The sequence below is a fragment of the Chelon labrosus genome (assembly GCF_963514085.1).
Source record: "Chelon labrosus genome assembly, chromosome: 23".
Taxonomy (NCBI): Eukaryota; Metazoa; Chordata; class Actinopteri; order Mugiliformes; family Mugilidae; genus Chelon; species Chelon labrosus.
Window position 1 is genome coordinate 7,526,526 of NC_140356.1, and position 16,129 is coordinate 7,542,654.

The window sequence follows — 16,129 nt, forward strand, 5'->3', positions numbered from 1 at the left end:
CGCACTCAGGCCTGTGTGTCCTCTAAGTGGGATGATGTGCAACACAACCGGTGTTATGCTCTGAAATCCTCTAATTGAGTGTGTGTGATCGAGGCAAAGATAGCACCACATGACACTAGGCCGATTCAGCAGATAAAGAATTTATTTCTCATTGATTTACAAAGGTTTGATAGCTTAATTCCTTTTCCGCTCTCTTTCGCTTCTCTACATTCCCATTTCTTCTTGTCTGTGTCCCCAGGGTGTCTTCTACAACTTGTTTGATTGTTTTGTACACTGCCAGCTGCTGATAGTATCGTCGGAAGCCTTGTCACAACAACAAACCGATGCCTTTTCTTCCTCCGTCTGTGCTTTCAATCTTGTGTCCACATCTGCACTTCACTGATCAAGGTCTCTCTGGTCTCCCCGTTGATTAATTACCATTTTTTCGGCACTAGTCGAGCAGGTGATGAGCTAACAAGTGCACTAATACCAGTCGACCCTCAGGCACCAAAACAAACCAGGCGTTCAGTTGGGCTTCTTTTTTGCGTTTGTCTGGCCTCCTCATCCGGACTCGTTTAGTATTGTCTGGGAAGGAACAGTGCTTCTATTCTTTTCACCGCTCTCTCCCAGGGATCCTAAATGGGACATAGATATTCTAGCCGGGTCGTTTCTTGGCCTGGCACTCGATGCCCCTGAGTGCTCTGCTTAAGTACAGCCACTAAGGACACTTGTGTGGGGCTTGTGAAAGTCCATTCTGCTTGAAGGTGAAGGTGGAGGAGAAGTTGATACGGCGGTGCAGGCTTCTGAACTCCCTCGTGTGCCAAGCCAAAGCCTTCAGATTGTTGCGTCACAGTGCGGGGAGGGTATCAAACCCCCAGTTTACACTTTACATATGTACACAAATGACCATTTTAGGCCTTAGGACACAGAGACTGTCCCAAGGTTTTAGCTTGTTTGTACAAGTAGTCTACCCTTGACAACATGAAAATGGGCAACTTGCAGTGGTGTCCTGAAGACATTATTCTTGTGTTTCTTCTGTATTCCTCTTTAGTTAAATACAACATGCAGCTCTTCTGCCAGGATTTAGCTTTGTCAGTAATATGGCAGCCTTTCTACAAAGTTGCCCTCCCCCTCCCCCCTCATACACAATAAAGTGGCAAAGCATTCTTTTCCTACGGTATTTGCATATTCAACATTTGAGGAAAATGCTAAGGCTAAAGCTAATGGCCAAAACAGAAAAACATACATATACGCAAATTTAAGTGGCTTGCTATGGGCCTATGGTGCGCACATGCTCTGAGATGGAGCTGTTGTTGCTGCCATTCATCATTTTACATTGTGTATCAGTGGTGTAAGAAGGTGTTTCAGACTGGAACAGCCCTACATTGGATGGCGCACTTGACATGTTTGAGCTCATCCAATAATAATGCTGTTTATATTAGTGGATGACATTTTGTGTAGTTGTGGGGGACATCAACTGAAAACTGAGACTGCTTGTCCAACCCATGAACAAATTCAGTAGAAAGCAACTTGTTCTCTAGAAGGAAAACCGCTTTCTAAACTAAATGTTCGATTCAGTCAGCGGGATGCCGTCCCACCTGTTGACGGTCCATTTGATTGGTTCAGTCACTGATCCCGGTTCAGTCAGCGTGCCTGCGTGTAATCCCACCTGTTCTCCGGCTGTGGTGCGGGGGGTTGTTATCCTTCTGACATTCCCAGCGCACACCCGCCCGGACCTCACCCCGCACTCATCTCCTCTTCCACCGCCACTCAGTCCTGGGGTGAAAGGAACCTTTTGTGTGCCTTCTGCCACTTCGTCTTCTGTGAAAGCTCAAAGAGAAATGGGGAAAAGAGAGCTAGTCGTACTGGTGTGGTCGGTACACTGAGAGAAGGGTGAAGAGGAGATGAGGAGAGGCTTGGTTCACCCCTGTCAGAGGTGCAGGTGTTGTGGGTAAATTAGCCTGCAACAGCTGAGTGCTTGAGTGTTGTATGTGTTAGCTTGATGATATATAATCACAAATGCACATGTAATTTGTGTCTTACCAGCACCGGTTATCAGCCTCTTACACTTTGCGTTCTCCCTCGAGTTCTTTATTGCTGTTTTCATTACCCCCACATCATACTCATGCTGCATATGAAATAACAGACCGTATATCTTTACCATCCTGTCGTTCTTTCCACCGTCTCTCTGTCCACTGCTTTCCTCCCTTCTCCAAAGATTTCACCCCTATCTGACTCCCGGCGTTTCCTGCGTGTCCATCACGTTTATCTCCGGGCGCCTGCGTGAGTGTTCAAAGCTTAACCCCACTGTCCGCGACACTTTGATCAGACGGGGTGATGGGCATACCTGAGGAAAATATGGCCCACAGCTTGTGGCAGGAGATGAGAGGAGCTTTCGCTGAGTGCTTCCAGATATGAGCGAAATGTGCTCGCAACCACACAAACACATGTGCAGGCAAGTGACCACAGATACCCGGTGCTGAGTGTAAGATGACAGAGGTTACAGTGAGTGCTGAAGAGCGGAACTGCGCCTCTTGTCAGTTCTCGTGTAAAGCTGGGATTGCGGCGATAGCGAGGTGTCCTTTGCAGGGATTGGAGTTTTGCGAAGTTTTGGGAGCGTTTTGTTAGATTGCTAGAACCGAAAATGTTTGTTTTTTTAGATGCCATGAAAGGACACACAGTAGAAGTCTGGTCTTAAAGGTTTCTTTCCTATAACCCATCAATCATTCTTTCTCTCTTTCTGTTGCTGTTAACCTGCTGCCCCTTGGCATTCCTGTGGTCAATCATCCACCCATGCTTAGCCCATGTTTGCCTCTGAAATCACCACTTGTCATGGTTAAAGCTAAACAAATAAACTTCCTTTAAGAGCTGAGTGTTTTTTACATCCAAAAAGATTAGTTTTTTCAAACCCCGCCAGTGCTAATCTAGTCATTTGCTGCATTTCCTGGAGTTCCTGGAACCTTTTTTTCCCACTGCCTTTTTTTTTTCCTGAGGAACTTAAAGGTTCCTGAGCCGTCAGAACAGACTATAGGTGTCCTGTGGTTTCAATGTGGCCTAAAAACCAGGAAAGATTCGGCACAAGTTCCTGTTTATAGAGTGAGAAATGTTTGTACACACCATTTTTGCATGCAGCTACACAACAACCTTCTCTGTTCCAATTCAGTGGATGCCAGTAATGCAAAATAAAACAATAACCCTGTATAAAAGCGGCGATGCTGCAATGACAGCAAGCAATGGAGGAGATCTGAGTAGCTGATTACGATTTGCTGCTTTGCAATTAGTCTGTTTTGGGAAAAAACATTAAGCAGAAGTGGATTCACGAAACCCCAAATGCTAGAATCTGTCAAATTAGGAAGACAACGCTGTGACAACTACCATGGAAGCAGCGATTTTGGGGGGTGATCAGATATTATCTCCAGACCTTAATCTAGATCCAGTTCCCTGCGGTGAAAGCATTACCATCAAAGGTTCCTGGTCCCCCGGGGAAAGGTCTGGCAGTGGAAATGTGGCGGCTACTGAGGTTAATTTCACTGACGGATTCATTTAGACATACGTTGAACTGCAGCAATACAGTTTGGGAACTAGAAGTCATCCCCGCGCTGCTCGTGTTTGCCCAAGAACTGTGAATGAATGACTACAGCCAGCAGCCAGTTAGCTTAGGTTAGATTAGCTTAGCATGACTCTTGCCCCTGGTGTAAACTATAGTTTTCAATCAGCACTTTTTGCACATTTTTTTTGGTGGTAATTTGTCAAATTTATATGGCCTGGCAGGTGGGTTTTTTTCCACTGGACAGAACTAGAGAAGTCCGCCCTCTTTCTCCTAACGCTAACAGATCTGTACTTTCATATGCAACTGGCAGATGTAGGAGGGGTATCTGTATCTTCATCTACTTCCAGCAAGAATGGCAAACACCTTCCCTGTGTGTTCCATATGTGCTTTCAGATAGGATGCGGAACAAAAATTTGTTGATGTCTCGCTATCTGATAGGGTAAATAAGCGATTGTGAAAAGCGTGACGCCGCGTAAGAGGATTTAAATGCAGCACCTGCCACAGCCGATCTTTCTTCTTGAATTTTTAAATGAAAGAACACTGAGGAAAATAGATAACAATATATTTGATGTAACAATAGATGCAAGAAAGGTTCCCATTATTGTGCAAATGCTTTATGAACACCGTACAACGTAGGTTATGATCAGTCATCTATCTGTTCTCATGTTAAAGGATGTCAATATTTTGACATTTTAGAAGCGTTCATGGTTCCAGTACCTCACTTTCTGCTCACACAAATCTCCTTTTTCCGTTCTTGTTTGATGTCTGTCGAGCTAGCTCTGCTTCTTTTGATTGACGCGCATGGATTGAGACAACTTCACTGCGATCTGCGTTTAGCGGGTCGCTTTGGGGCGTACAGGATGTCTCTCAGTGTGTCTGCAGGCTGCTGATACGCGATCTGATGTTGGCGCTTGCTGCCGTGAGAGAGAAAAGGAGATGAGGCCTGACGTTTTGTTGGAGCCCGAAACAAAACGGTTGCAGTTACTGTTGGGTGGCGCTGGGGGGGTGGGGGCAATGCTTCCTTTGAGGAAAACTAAAATGTTTTAATCCCAGCTCACAAAGAAGGATGAGAGCGATTACTGAACTGAGATCAGAGCAGATAAAAGTTATTATTCAGGGCAGTGTTTCCTATTATTGGGTCTGAAAAGGAGAAGAAACTAATAGAAAAGAAGGAATGTTGCCACAGTCTGTGTGTTAGATCTCCTCTGAAGTCAACCTTGGTGTTTGTCAGCCCCTCCTGAAAGGTGTTCAGGTGTGACCAAGTAGGAGGAGCTACCAGTTTAGCTTCTGCCCAGTGATTGGCCGGGAGCCTCTCAGGTTACAGGCTTTGTATAGATTCAAATATTTGAAACCTTTTCTGCTAAGGCAGGCAGAGGGGTGGGGAAAGAGATGAATGAAAGAAAAAAAAAAAAAGGAGAGTTTCCTGCTGCTCCCTGGGATTTAAAAGTACCTGACAGGCGTTTTCATTGGCAGCTCTCCTCTAAAACTTTTTAACTGGGCTGTAAAAAGGGTTGCGGGGTAAAATAAGTAGAATAAAGGGAATTTTCACAATGCCCCCGTCGCACAGGCTTCCTGCTCTCATAATAGCGGGCCTCCCTTGAGGTTGTAACGTTTTAAGCTCTCGGTCGCTGTTGTCTTTAGTCGTGATAAATGTCAGCAGGGTGGAATTAACATCACCAGCTGAGAATGCCTTAAGAAAGAAGATTATTTTCGAAATAAAAACTGGTGTCTTCTGTTAACCCCTTCAACAGAAGACAATGAACATTTTAGATATAAAATGAAAATAATGTTCTGTGATCTGAGAAGAATACGAAGTGTTGATTAAACCTTTCAGTGGGATTTTAGGGAAGCGGGAATTGCGTTTGAAAGGAGTAAAGTGTGTGTCTCTGTGGTGGGCTTGTCACCTCTCTGAAACCTGCCAGAGCTACAAATGTCTTGTTTGTTTTTGCTTGTTTTACTGACCATCCCTCTCACTAACTGACTAAACACTGGTGTTGATCTTACACTTCGGAGTTGGGGGGTGGGGAGGGGGGTTGGCCACCCGAGTAGAAACCGACTGCGCCTCTGCGCCACATGTATTTTCAGATTATAACCTCATTAGCGCTGCTATTCTTTGAAGAAAACTAAACCAAATGTCAAGCTATTGTAGTTCCGAGTGTCAAATTGCAGACCTTAGCCTTTGCTATCATGCGTACTTATCGATTAAGTGTGTGCATAGGCGTTTGCGTGTTGTTAGAAGCTGTGTGTGCTCGTCACTCACGGCGACAGCTGGTCCCAATGTGTGTGTCGAGGGCCTGGGCCGATTACGACCAGCGCAAACCGCAGACCCCTGTGAGAGAGTGGGAACTATGCGGTTAGGGAAGCGCCCTGTCAGTTGATCGACGCATTTATTACCTTTTTTGCGTGTCTGCATGTGTGCACAAGTGTGTGGTCACTTGTCCTCATGAACAAACACAAGTGCGGCTTGCTTCGCGGCTCATTAACTGCTCTTATCACCCCTGCAGCCTTCGACACCTGCAACGCAGCCCTCTGAATGTGTGGTCTGTTGGTTGTCGCCCTTTTCTTTGTCAATAATTAATACAACTGCAAATGACAAGAAACGGCCAGTTTGTCTTAGAATATCTTACTCTAAGCTAACTAATCCCTAGCCTGGAGGCCAGGCTGAAAGTTCCCATGCCCACGAGATGAAAAATTAGAGGGTGTTCATCATGAGTGGCAAAAATCTGTCGGGCCAATCAAAACACTTGGGCGGACATTATGCGGTGATAGAAGAGTAACAGCTACGTAGTCGTAAATCATACGGTACATCATCAAAATGGCTCTTGTGAGTGAAGTGATACGTCTAGATGCCATTATTGCATCAGTCGTAAAAGATATTGACAGAGAAATAACTTTAAAGGGCCAACAGTTATCAGCTCTTAAGGCATTTGTCAAGAGGCGTACGTCGCATAATTTGCTGCTGTGATTGGGTGTAGGACTATCCAATTACGTGCAGAGCTATTTTCCTTCTGTATTAGTTGAAACATGCCCCACAATGTAATCCCAATGATGTCTTACCAGGCTTATATTCTGATATTATATGAATCCGGTTACACCAGGCCAGCTAATTCCATTGAATATGTAAGTTGGCTTTGATGTTCCCAGTTTGCGTTTGCTTGGAGGATCAGCTATTCAAACGCTCTCTGTCGTAATAAGTCCTGTTAAACCCATATCTGTGTGTCGGTGCATATATATGTGTGTGTGTGGTGGCATACTCTCACACACACAGAATGTTGTTTTCCACGGCGTCTGCCCCCGACACACCCTTTCCAGAGTCCAGCCCATCCTCTTCATGTGTGTGTGATCCCATGCTAGCAGCTGGTGGCCTCTATAAATAGTGAGGGTTGGGATGCCCCTGGAAAGAGAAAGGAAGCAAACAAGTATCTCGGAAAAGTATGCGAAGTATCAATTCTTGGCGTTGGTTAGAAAGTCGTAATTTGAATTGTTGACAAGTCACACTGCGTAGATTATAATTGGCGCTGCATGATCGTGTGGATTTTCTGAACACGGCCTTTGTCCTTCTCCACCTCATAAATTCTGCTTCGTCTTTTTCTGCCAATGTCTGGGATTTTTGGATCCTCTGTCAGACATCAGCAGCTCTATTTGATGTCTCTAATTTTCTTGATTTTGTCCACTTCCATCTTGTGGCAATCAAACTATCCCAACAGTTCTGAACTCAGTAATCTGTGCTGCCGCCGTTAAAGTAGCTTACTGTGCATTTAGAGTTGAGAACAGGTGTTGAAGTCCCACGTCATCGATTGTTTAAAGGAGTTTTTGTGTTTCGGTGCAGAAGGAGAATGTGTAAATGTGAAATTAAGTGTGTTTGTGTGCGGCACAGGGCTGTGCTGTTGTGTTTAGCTCGGCCCAGCGCTAACAGATTGTGTCAGGACCTGCTCAGTTACACAGTCATCTGATGATGTGACTTTACACAGCTGGTGTAATGTTTTGACTCGGTGTTGAGTGTGCGCCCATATGTCTGTGTGAAGCATCCAAGTAGAATCGCGACCGTGTGCACTGAACGGTACACTTTCTCCGCCCTATTGTATGGAGTCCATGCAGGAAGTGTGTATCCAAGTGTGCCAGGTGATGGATCTCTACTGCCAAGTGGGATAACACACACACACAGTGAGGAACAGGTGTGAAGCGCTTTAGAGACATAAACACAGTAGCCGACAGATAGTCCTTCTGTTAGCGCTGTGTTGAATGAGCATCCATTCCACCACATTACAGCAGCTCAATATAGAACAGCTGCTGTTTAATGTCACTGTCGTGCAGAGTGACTAGTTGATATATGTCTGTACTTATGCTTTTTTCCAGTCCATACCTCCCATGTACTTTGATTTATGCCCCTATAGCCCTGAACTAGCAGTAGCTTGGCATCATGAAACTGACCCTCATGTTGCCTCCACTCATGAGGTATTTGTCCTAGTGAAGTTGGAGTTGACCTCAAGTCTGGTTAGCAGCTAGCCAGAGGCTAGCACCATGAACCGGCCTGTCCACACCCTGATCTGAATGACTGCCTGTGTTCAAGGAGACTTTACTGTCCTGAGGACTGACCTCATATTTGCTCTAGAGTGACAGGGCACCTGTGGCCGAACCTCACCGTGACCCCTTATGTGTGCCCCACACACAGTCGGGAGCACACATAAGACCAGCTCAGTATGGTGCGGCAAAGCTGTGCAATTGGACCCGTCTCCCTGCGTCTCTTCAACAGTATTACCCCCCCTCTGTGAATTTCATCTGGCCTCACCACCTGTTGTCAGCTGTATTTCACCCTGTCTGTGTCCTCTGCAGCCTGTAGCCTTCTGTTCCCCTCCATAGGCAGCAGAGCTTACAGTTGTGACAGAAGAAAGTATGAGACCACATCCAACACCCCTGGGGACAGAAATCCTAGACTGATCTAATTACTCCCAGTCCAAGCTTGAACAAGATCGAGTCCACACCGACCAGCTACTACTTAATTCAATCTAGCGACAAAAGTGTTGCGCCGTAAACAAGTCAAGCTGTCGAGCTGCACTGTACTGAACATACTTTTAACATTAACCCCTATTCAGGCTTGACACATCCACGGCGTTATAACATAAGACGCGACTGTTATCCTAGAAATGAAGGTTATTCCCTCTATTTAAGACAGAGTTTACATAAGTCTTAGGCAACATGATACTAGTCAGGATATAGATGAAGATAATTAACTACCTTTGACTGTTATTCTTTTGTAAACTGTTTTTACAGGAGTAGACATCTTTTATTTTGAAATGATGTTGGCCTTTTAGGGATTTTCGTTCATATGTATTCTTGGAAGCCTTAGAATTATCCTTGGTTTAGAAGTGTTTGTTGTGGTTGGCTAAATGTGACCTTCCTCTGCTTTGCTGATAAGCGCCATAACTCCGAAAAGCGCTCCTCTGGGTTTTTCTTGGCCTCGTGTCTAAAGATGGGAAGCGTCTCTTTGGTCTTTGTTGGCTAGGTTGCTCGTCTTTTGTGTTAATTTACCAGGTTTCTCACTATACCTGAGTGCAGTATTTTCTTTGTACCTCTGGCCTTGTTCTTTTACCTCTATATGAAGTGGAAAAAAGTGTATGACAGTCAAATACCTGCTTCCTTTCTTCCAGATGGTATCCACCGTGTCGTTGCCCTCTGCACTCTGCGCGTCACCATCATCACCGACGACATGCTGACCAACAGCATCACGGTGCGCCTGGAGAACATGTCCCAGGAGCGCTTCCTTTCCCCCCTGCTAAGTCTCTTCCTCGAGGGTGTGGCGGCCGTGCTCTCCACCAAGCGTGAAGCGGTGTTCGTGTTCAACATCCAAAATGACACGGACGTTCAAGGCTCCATCCTCAACGTGACCTTTTCGGCGATGCAACCCGGAGGTTCCCCCGGCAAAGGGACGTTCTTCCCCTCTGAGGATCTGCAGGAGCAGATCTACCTCAACAGGACTCTGCTCAGGCTCATATCCTCCCAGGAGGTAACACAAATTCTGCCAAAATCCTTGAATAATCATCGCATGTATGCTACTCATATAACTAAATATTCTTATCGTGTCCAGGTGTTGCCGTTTGACGATAACATCTGCCTGCGGGAGCCCTGTGAGAACTACATGAAGTGCGTGTCGGTGCTGAAGTTCGACAGCTCCCCTCCCTTCATCGCCTCCGACACGGTTCTGTTCCGGCCCATCCACCCCATCAATGGGCTGCGCTGCCGCTGTCCGATCGGTTTCACAGGGGACTACTGCGAGACTGAGATCGATCTCTGCTATTCGGGGCCGTGCAAGAACAACGGGAAGTGTCGCAGCCGGGAAGGAGGATACACCTGCGAGTGCCTGGAAGATTTCACGGGTAAGTGCAAGAATTTCTAAACTTTTTATAGCAGGATGGATTTTTTTTTGTTTGTTTTTGATCGTTAAAAGAACTCAAATTCCTTGTTTTGCCAAAACTATATTGTGTGTAACCCTACTTGCGCATACAAGATAATAGTGTGTGAGTATAAAAAAACCCACACGGAAGATATTTTACAAAGAACAGTAGTAAGTCTATTGTACGGATTAGCCAGGTCTCATATTCTGACAATGGTTTAGATGACTTGAACAAAACTCCCAAACCGCACTGACAGGTTGTAAAAGCAACCTATTGTTGTAGCTCGAGGTCGACCCCGGTGCAGAAAGCGCAAACACGCTTTGTAATGCTGCAGCTATAGCCACCTACACACACACACACACACACTCACTCATACAGTAGAGTTGATTTAAGATGTGCACGGAATGTCGGCGACACTGGTCAAACCTGATCCGTCTCAAATAACAGTTAACCCATTAACCAAAGCCACATAAGCTTTGATCAGCTTGGTTTTCGCACTTCCTTTTACTACTTCTGAAAGTGGTGCCTTTATCATTGTGTTGAGATCATTTAATTCAGTATGACACATAATTGACACTTAACAGATTCCTTTCTACCATACTTTAAAGCTGCTTTAATCAGACAATACAACACAATAATAGTCTTCCATCTTTGCTGTCTTCTTCACCATTAAGGACTATTTTTCCATTCAAGCTTATTTTGGTTTTCTGGCCCACCACTTTACGATACCGCACTGTTTACTCTCACTTCCATAACCATTGTGGTTTCCAGATGCAGCAGGAAGTTTTCAGCAAAAGCAAGACGGACAGAAAAAGTATCTAGCTTTCAAACAAATCTATGTATTTCCCTCATGAGTTGGTGGCGGAGACCTAAACGGATCTGAAAGTATTGCAAATATTGCTGACAATGGTACCGAATATAAATAGCAGTGTTTGTCCCTTAGGAGACCAAAAACAGATCTAAAAATATAGCGAATATTTGAGGCCAGAAAGAGGCAAGAAGCACAACTTTAAGTGATTGTCAACTTTGCAATTGTTTGCTGAGACATCTTCCTAACCACTTAATAATGTTATAAGGTTATGGGATAAACATTTGGTGGTAGTCATGTACCAGGAAGTTTAGCAGTACATAAACAGAAGTGGTTCACACTGATTTCTAAGAAACTTTCATCTTTGCCTGAAAGCTGCACAGCATTCATGTAGTAGATGAATTATGGGAAAGACTTGGAAGCTTCTCATCGTTCCCACTGAAATCACTTTGCAAAATATTTCCCGATGTCAGTGATCTTCCTCCCATATTTCCCCCTTGTACATCTGATACCTGACTGGCTGTCTCCGCTCCTAATAGCGTCTAGAGAGCCTCCGACAGCCCTCATCCCTCCTCTCCCTCCGTCTCTCCCAACACTCTGCCTCTCCTCTCTTTCTCTTCCTCTATCTTATCTGATGTAATTACCTGATTATACCTGCCTTTGTCAGTCACAGGGCTTCTCGCCTCCTTCTCCTGCCGCCCATGTCCATCTTCTCCATTCCCCCATCATATTCCCCTTACCTACATCTCAGTGTCCCCTCTTTGAAGGTCACAGTTCAACTCCAGATAGTCATGGCCCATCAGGGGCCATTATGAGGCTGATGAAAGCGGGGGCCTGCTCTGTCCTCCTTGGGTTTCCTACATTACAGGGAAACAGATCCTTATAATTCCCCCTCGGAAAAAAGGATTATGCTGCGGAGAGAAGGGCCATTAGCTGGTTCCAAGCTGTGGTGTTGGGGAGTCTGTGTGCGACCTGGACTGAGGGATCTTGTCTGGACAGCAGGTTGACACACAACACTGCCTGCGACGCACAGGCACCTATTGAAAATATTTTTATAGTCAGAAAAACAGTCTGTCCATCTCGTGCCAATTTTGGAAAAACCTAGATCCGCATGGTAATTTAGAAGGAATTTCCCATGTCGGTACCCATTTCTGTAACGAAACTAAATAAGATAATGTAATATGATAAATCTGATATAAACAGCCTCAGTTAGACACTTAGCAAGTGAAGGGCAAACCTGAGGCCACGTCCAGTCCACCTTGAAAATAGCTGCAGTCAGGGTACAAATAACTTTGTAACTAATGAGCTAGTCCAAAGTCTCCAGTTAGTCTGGTTAGTTATTTATTTAGTTTGCTGGAAGCTTTGACCCTACTTTAACCAACAGGTAGTCAGAGAAGAAACATATAGATCGAAGGACAGGATTACGGCATCAGATAAAACACGCCTTAGCAGTTCAAGCAGTTGATGCTGCTGGTTAGTCATTGGTGGACCTGTCCTTCATACTCTGGTGGATAATTGGCCAGACACAGTAGAGCCTTGATACAACCGTTGTGCACTACTAAATAAAAGGCAAGCATCTCAGTTCTTAAGAAACAAATTCTATTTGAGTTTCTGTGCATTTCCTATTTTAAACTTAGTGACGGTGCCATCACCATTGTAAACAGTGAGTTTGCTCCAGTAGTATTGTGGGAAATGCTGGACATGTTTAGTTAAAGTGGGCGTGGAGGTGCTGCAGGAATGCAGTGTATTCATTAAGGACAGATTTTTTCTGTAACTTCTTAAACCGCAAGCTTGAGTGATACTAAGAAGGATTTAACCAATCAGCTATTATCTGATCTTTGTACAGGTTAAAAGTGTCAGCATGAGGTCAGCCATGGATTACACTTAATGGAGGAATGTTTCAGTGGGTCTCAGCTCTGTCTTTATTTCTTTCTCTCTTTCCCCTTCGTAATTCCTTCTTTATGTTCCGTACTCCTCTTTATCGCCCATCTTCTCTCTTCTCTCCAAATATGGCCAAATTACCTTCAGGCTAAGACCTGTGCTTTCCAGAAGAGGCTTATAAACAGAGCCTTGTCAGTGATGCTAATGTTTGGCTGGAGACAGGCCTTTCTTGATTTAAAAGGGGACTTTAAAAACAGAAAGTTAATGCAGTGTTTGACCTGCAGACTCCATTGCAGAAGACACGAGTTAGCTGTATGAATGTGGTTGACTGATAATCAAAGGCATCTTGTTTAAACAACTGAATTCCAATGGGCTGTCTGTATTTCAGTCAACGATGGACGACATGCTTCACAGTGAAGATGAAACGATAACAAATTGATGAGATGATATGGCGCCAATGTAATTCATCTTTCACAATGCACTGAACTGGACTGATTCAGCTGTCATATATTGTACAGACATGGTTGGATGATGTCACCAATTTTTGTCTTGTAGGCGAGCACTGTGAGCTGAACGCATCATCAGGCCGCTGTGTACCCGGTGTGTGTAAGAATGGTGGCGAATGTGTCAACCGGCTGGCGGGCGGCTTCATGTGCCAGTGTCTACCAGGGGAGTTCGAGAAGCCCTACTGTGAGATGACCACCCGCAGCTTCCCTGGACAGTCCTTCATCACGTTCAGAGGCCTGCGGCAGAGGTTCCACTTCACTGTCTCCTTCATGTAAGTACTTTATTTGGTTCATGTCTTCTCTGCTTCTTTTTTTGCTAATTACCACTTACCAAAACACTCCCTTTTGTAATACCTATGTTTGGCGTTGACGATAAAGACAACTGACTTTGCCTATGTAGAGGTTTTCATTCTCACATTATATCGCACATTATACAATATACATTGAACTGAACAAAAGCATTTCTAACTGGCAACAGTCAATTTTCATGCTGAAGCTACAACTGCCAGATTTTAGCAGCGATAGCATGCTAACGAGAGCTAAAAGAGCTAATGTTAGCTCCAGTGTTGAAAACAGTCTCTGCATGGCACATATACAGTTTACCATGAATGAAAAAGAATAAAGTATGTGTACTTGATTTCAGTTTGAGCCAAACAAACAAACAAGAAGCTTTTCAAAAAGCCGGCAGTCATTTTGCAGACTAAAGCTGACAAATTTAAACTAAATAGGCTAATGTTTGCCCCAATGTTGGAAGCAGTATCTGCATGGCACATATAAAGCATATAAAGTTTACCATGAATTAAAAAATGCCTAATATGTTTTTTAAACAAGGTGTGTATTTTATTAATAGCTAAGCTAAAAAATATATTTCATAAAGGCAACAGTTGTTTTTCAGCCTCAAGCTATACAGTAACTAGCATATATTAGCTACTATGGCTTGCTAATTATGGCTTAATGAGCTGTGAAACAGTACATACATGACACATATTTCTAACATTTTTTAAACAATGTCTCCTTAATTTCTGGTTGGGCTAAAAAACACACAAAAAACAAAACAAAGCATTTTGAAAGGGCAGCAGGCATTTTTTATTAATTGCTTAAAGTAATAATTGCTTAAAAGTGCTAATGTTAGCTCCACTCTGCATGGCACAAATACAGTTTACCATTATTACAAAAAGAAACTTCCTGTTAGTCTTTCAAACAAACAGCATGTCCTAGATTTCAGGCTGAGCTAAAAACTAAAACATTTCAAAATGGTGTCGGGCTTCTCAGGCTAATTGGCAAATTTTAGCTACTATAGCATGCTAATTATAGCTAAATAGGCTAATGATAGCTCCAGTATTATGGTTGAAAACCGTCTCTGCGTGGCACATATACGCTTTACCGCGATTAAAATGACATATGATATAAACAAGTACGACTGAGGCTACAAATCTGAGTTAAGCTAGTTGAGAAAGGCTAAGAAAAAAAATGACATCACGTCATATTCTTAAAATAGAAAATATAGCTCTAAAAAAATGAATAGCTTGTGATCAGTTATAACTCATACAGTTTACATGGCCACATAATTCAAGTGATTAGATTAGATTTTTTAAATCCAATGCTAAAGACGCAGCGCAGCAACAACTGTGTGACTGCCATGCATGTAGCAGTGTCTCTAGTAAATGCTAATTAAAACACAGTTGAATTCAGCCAGCTAAAGTGTGTCAGCTGGGGCGTGCCGAGACAAGTACACACTTTTCCATTGTCTCTCAGTTCCCTCCTGTGAATACACACATTCAGACACACACACTGGAACCTAGAAGTCAGGACGAAACCAACGTGAATGTTCAACTTTATGAGGTGTGCTCCTCATGCTCTCAGACAAACTGAAACTGCTGAAGGACAAACAACCCCGGTTTGGCGAGTTTTTAACACTTGTTCTGTAAATATTACAAAGAGAAAAACATTTATCACTTGTTATGTTACCAGCGATAGGTAAGATGGATTTGATAATGTGAGTTCATCGACGGCGTGGCGGCGAGAAAGGTTTACAGTGCGGTGAAAACAGGAAAGGCTTTGTGATGAGTTTCCCTTATCAGTGTTTGCCTACGGCCATCCTGACTTCCTGCCCTCGTGGCCTCGCTGGCATCTGCCTCCTGACTCTTCTGCCCTCACCTTACGTTGCAAACACAGTCAGTCCCCCATGGAACACACACAGGAGTAGGTACCGGCTCATTTACCAGGTTTTTGTCCCGCTCCCATACATGAACACTCATGCATCATCTAAGGCAGGGGAACTGTTTCCTCTCTGCAACCCAACGGTGTTACACATCCTGCCTTTCCTTTCCAAGTGACTTTTCCTTAACAGCTCCTCAGTCCTTTCATCATAAAGCTTTCTGCAAGGTCTTCAATCCTTCAGGTCTGTTTGAGTTAGCAATGTAACAGGAAATATGTGCACAGAAAAACAGCTGGAATTCACTCAACCTTTTCTTTGACACAATCTGAACGCTCAGTGTTTTGTTATTTTGGATTGTCAAAATAAAATACCTAAGAAACCCATCTGTCTCTGCAGGTTTGCCACAAGAGAAAGAAACGCTCTGCTGCTCTACAATGGCAGGTTCAACGAGAAACATGACTTCATCGCCCTGGAGATCATCGATGAACAGATTCAGCTCACCTTCTCCGGAGGTAAGGCCCCGTGATGTGTGTTTGTCCGTGACCACTTAAAGTAATTGTTGCATATCAGATATCAGCTACATTGTAAGTACATTACCTCAAGTGTAAGTGCACTTTATCTAAAGTGACTTTCACGGCGATGGCTAAATAATTCTTATCAAAGAGCGCTTTCTTTTGACAAGGGCGTTTGTGCCTGCTTGTATTCAAATGTACTAGTCTTTGAAAGTGACTGTTTATGAGAAAGTAACTGAAATGGGTGTGTTTCAACGTTTTAAAAAGCAGCTGCCAGATTGATTCATAGTGGCCCAGACACCTGACTGGACTAAAAGCACACAGGCATAAACCAAAGATCAAA

General features: G+C 44.0%; 1 protein-coding gene across 9 annotated transcripts in view; it reads left to right on the forward strand.

The window, feature by feature from the left end:
* celsr1a (cadherin EGF LAG seven-pass G-type receptor 1a) overlaps window positions 1-16,129 on the forward strand; it is an 83,924-nt gene that overhangs the window by 26,528 nt on the left and 41,267 nt on the right. For 5 of the 9 annotated variants that reach the window (XM_084573343.1, XM_084573341.1, XM_084573344.1 and 2 more), the window contains exons 2-5: window positions 9,178-9,533; window positions 9,615-9,903; window positions 13,166-13,388; window positions 15,671-15,786. In XM_084573343.1, coding sequence (XP_084429469.1) covers window positions 9,178-9,533; window positions 9,615-9,903; window positions 13,166-13,388; window positions 15,671-15,786 — 984 coding nt within the window. Of the gene's footprint in view, window positions 1-9,177; window positions 9,904-13,165; window positions 13,389-15,670; window positions 15,787-16,129 lie in introns of all 9 variants that reach the window. The other 4 variants (XM_084573339.1, XM_084573338.1, XM_084573340.1 and 1 more) reach the window with 1 other exon arrangement.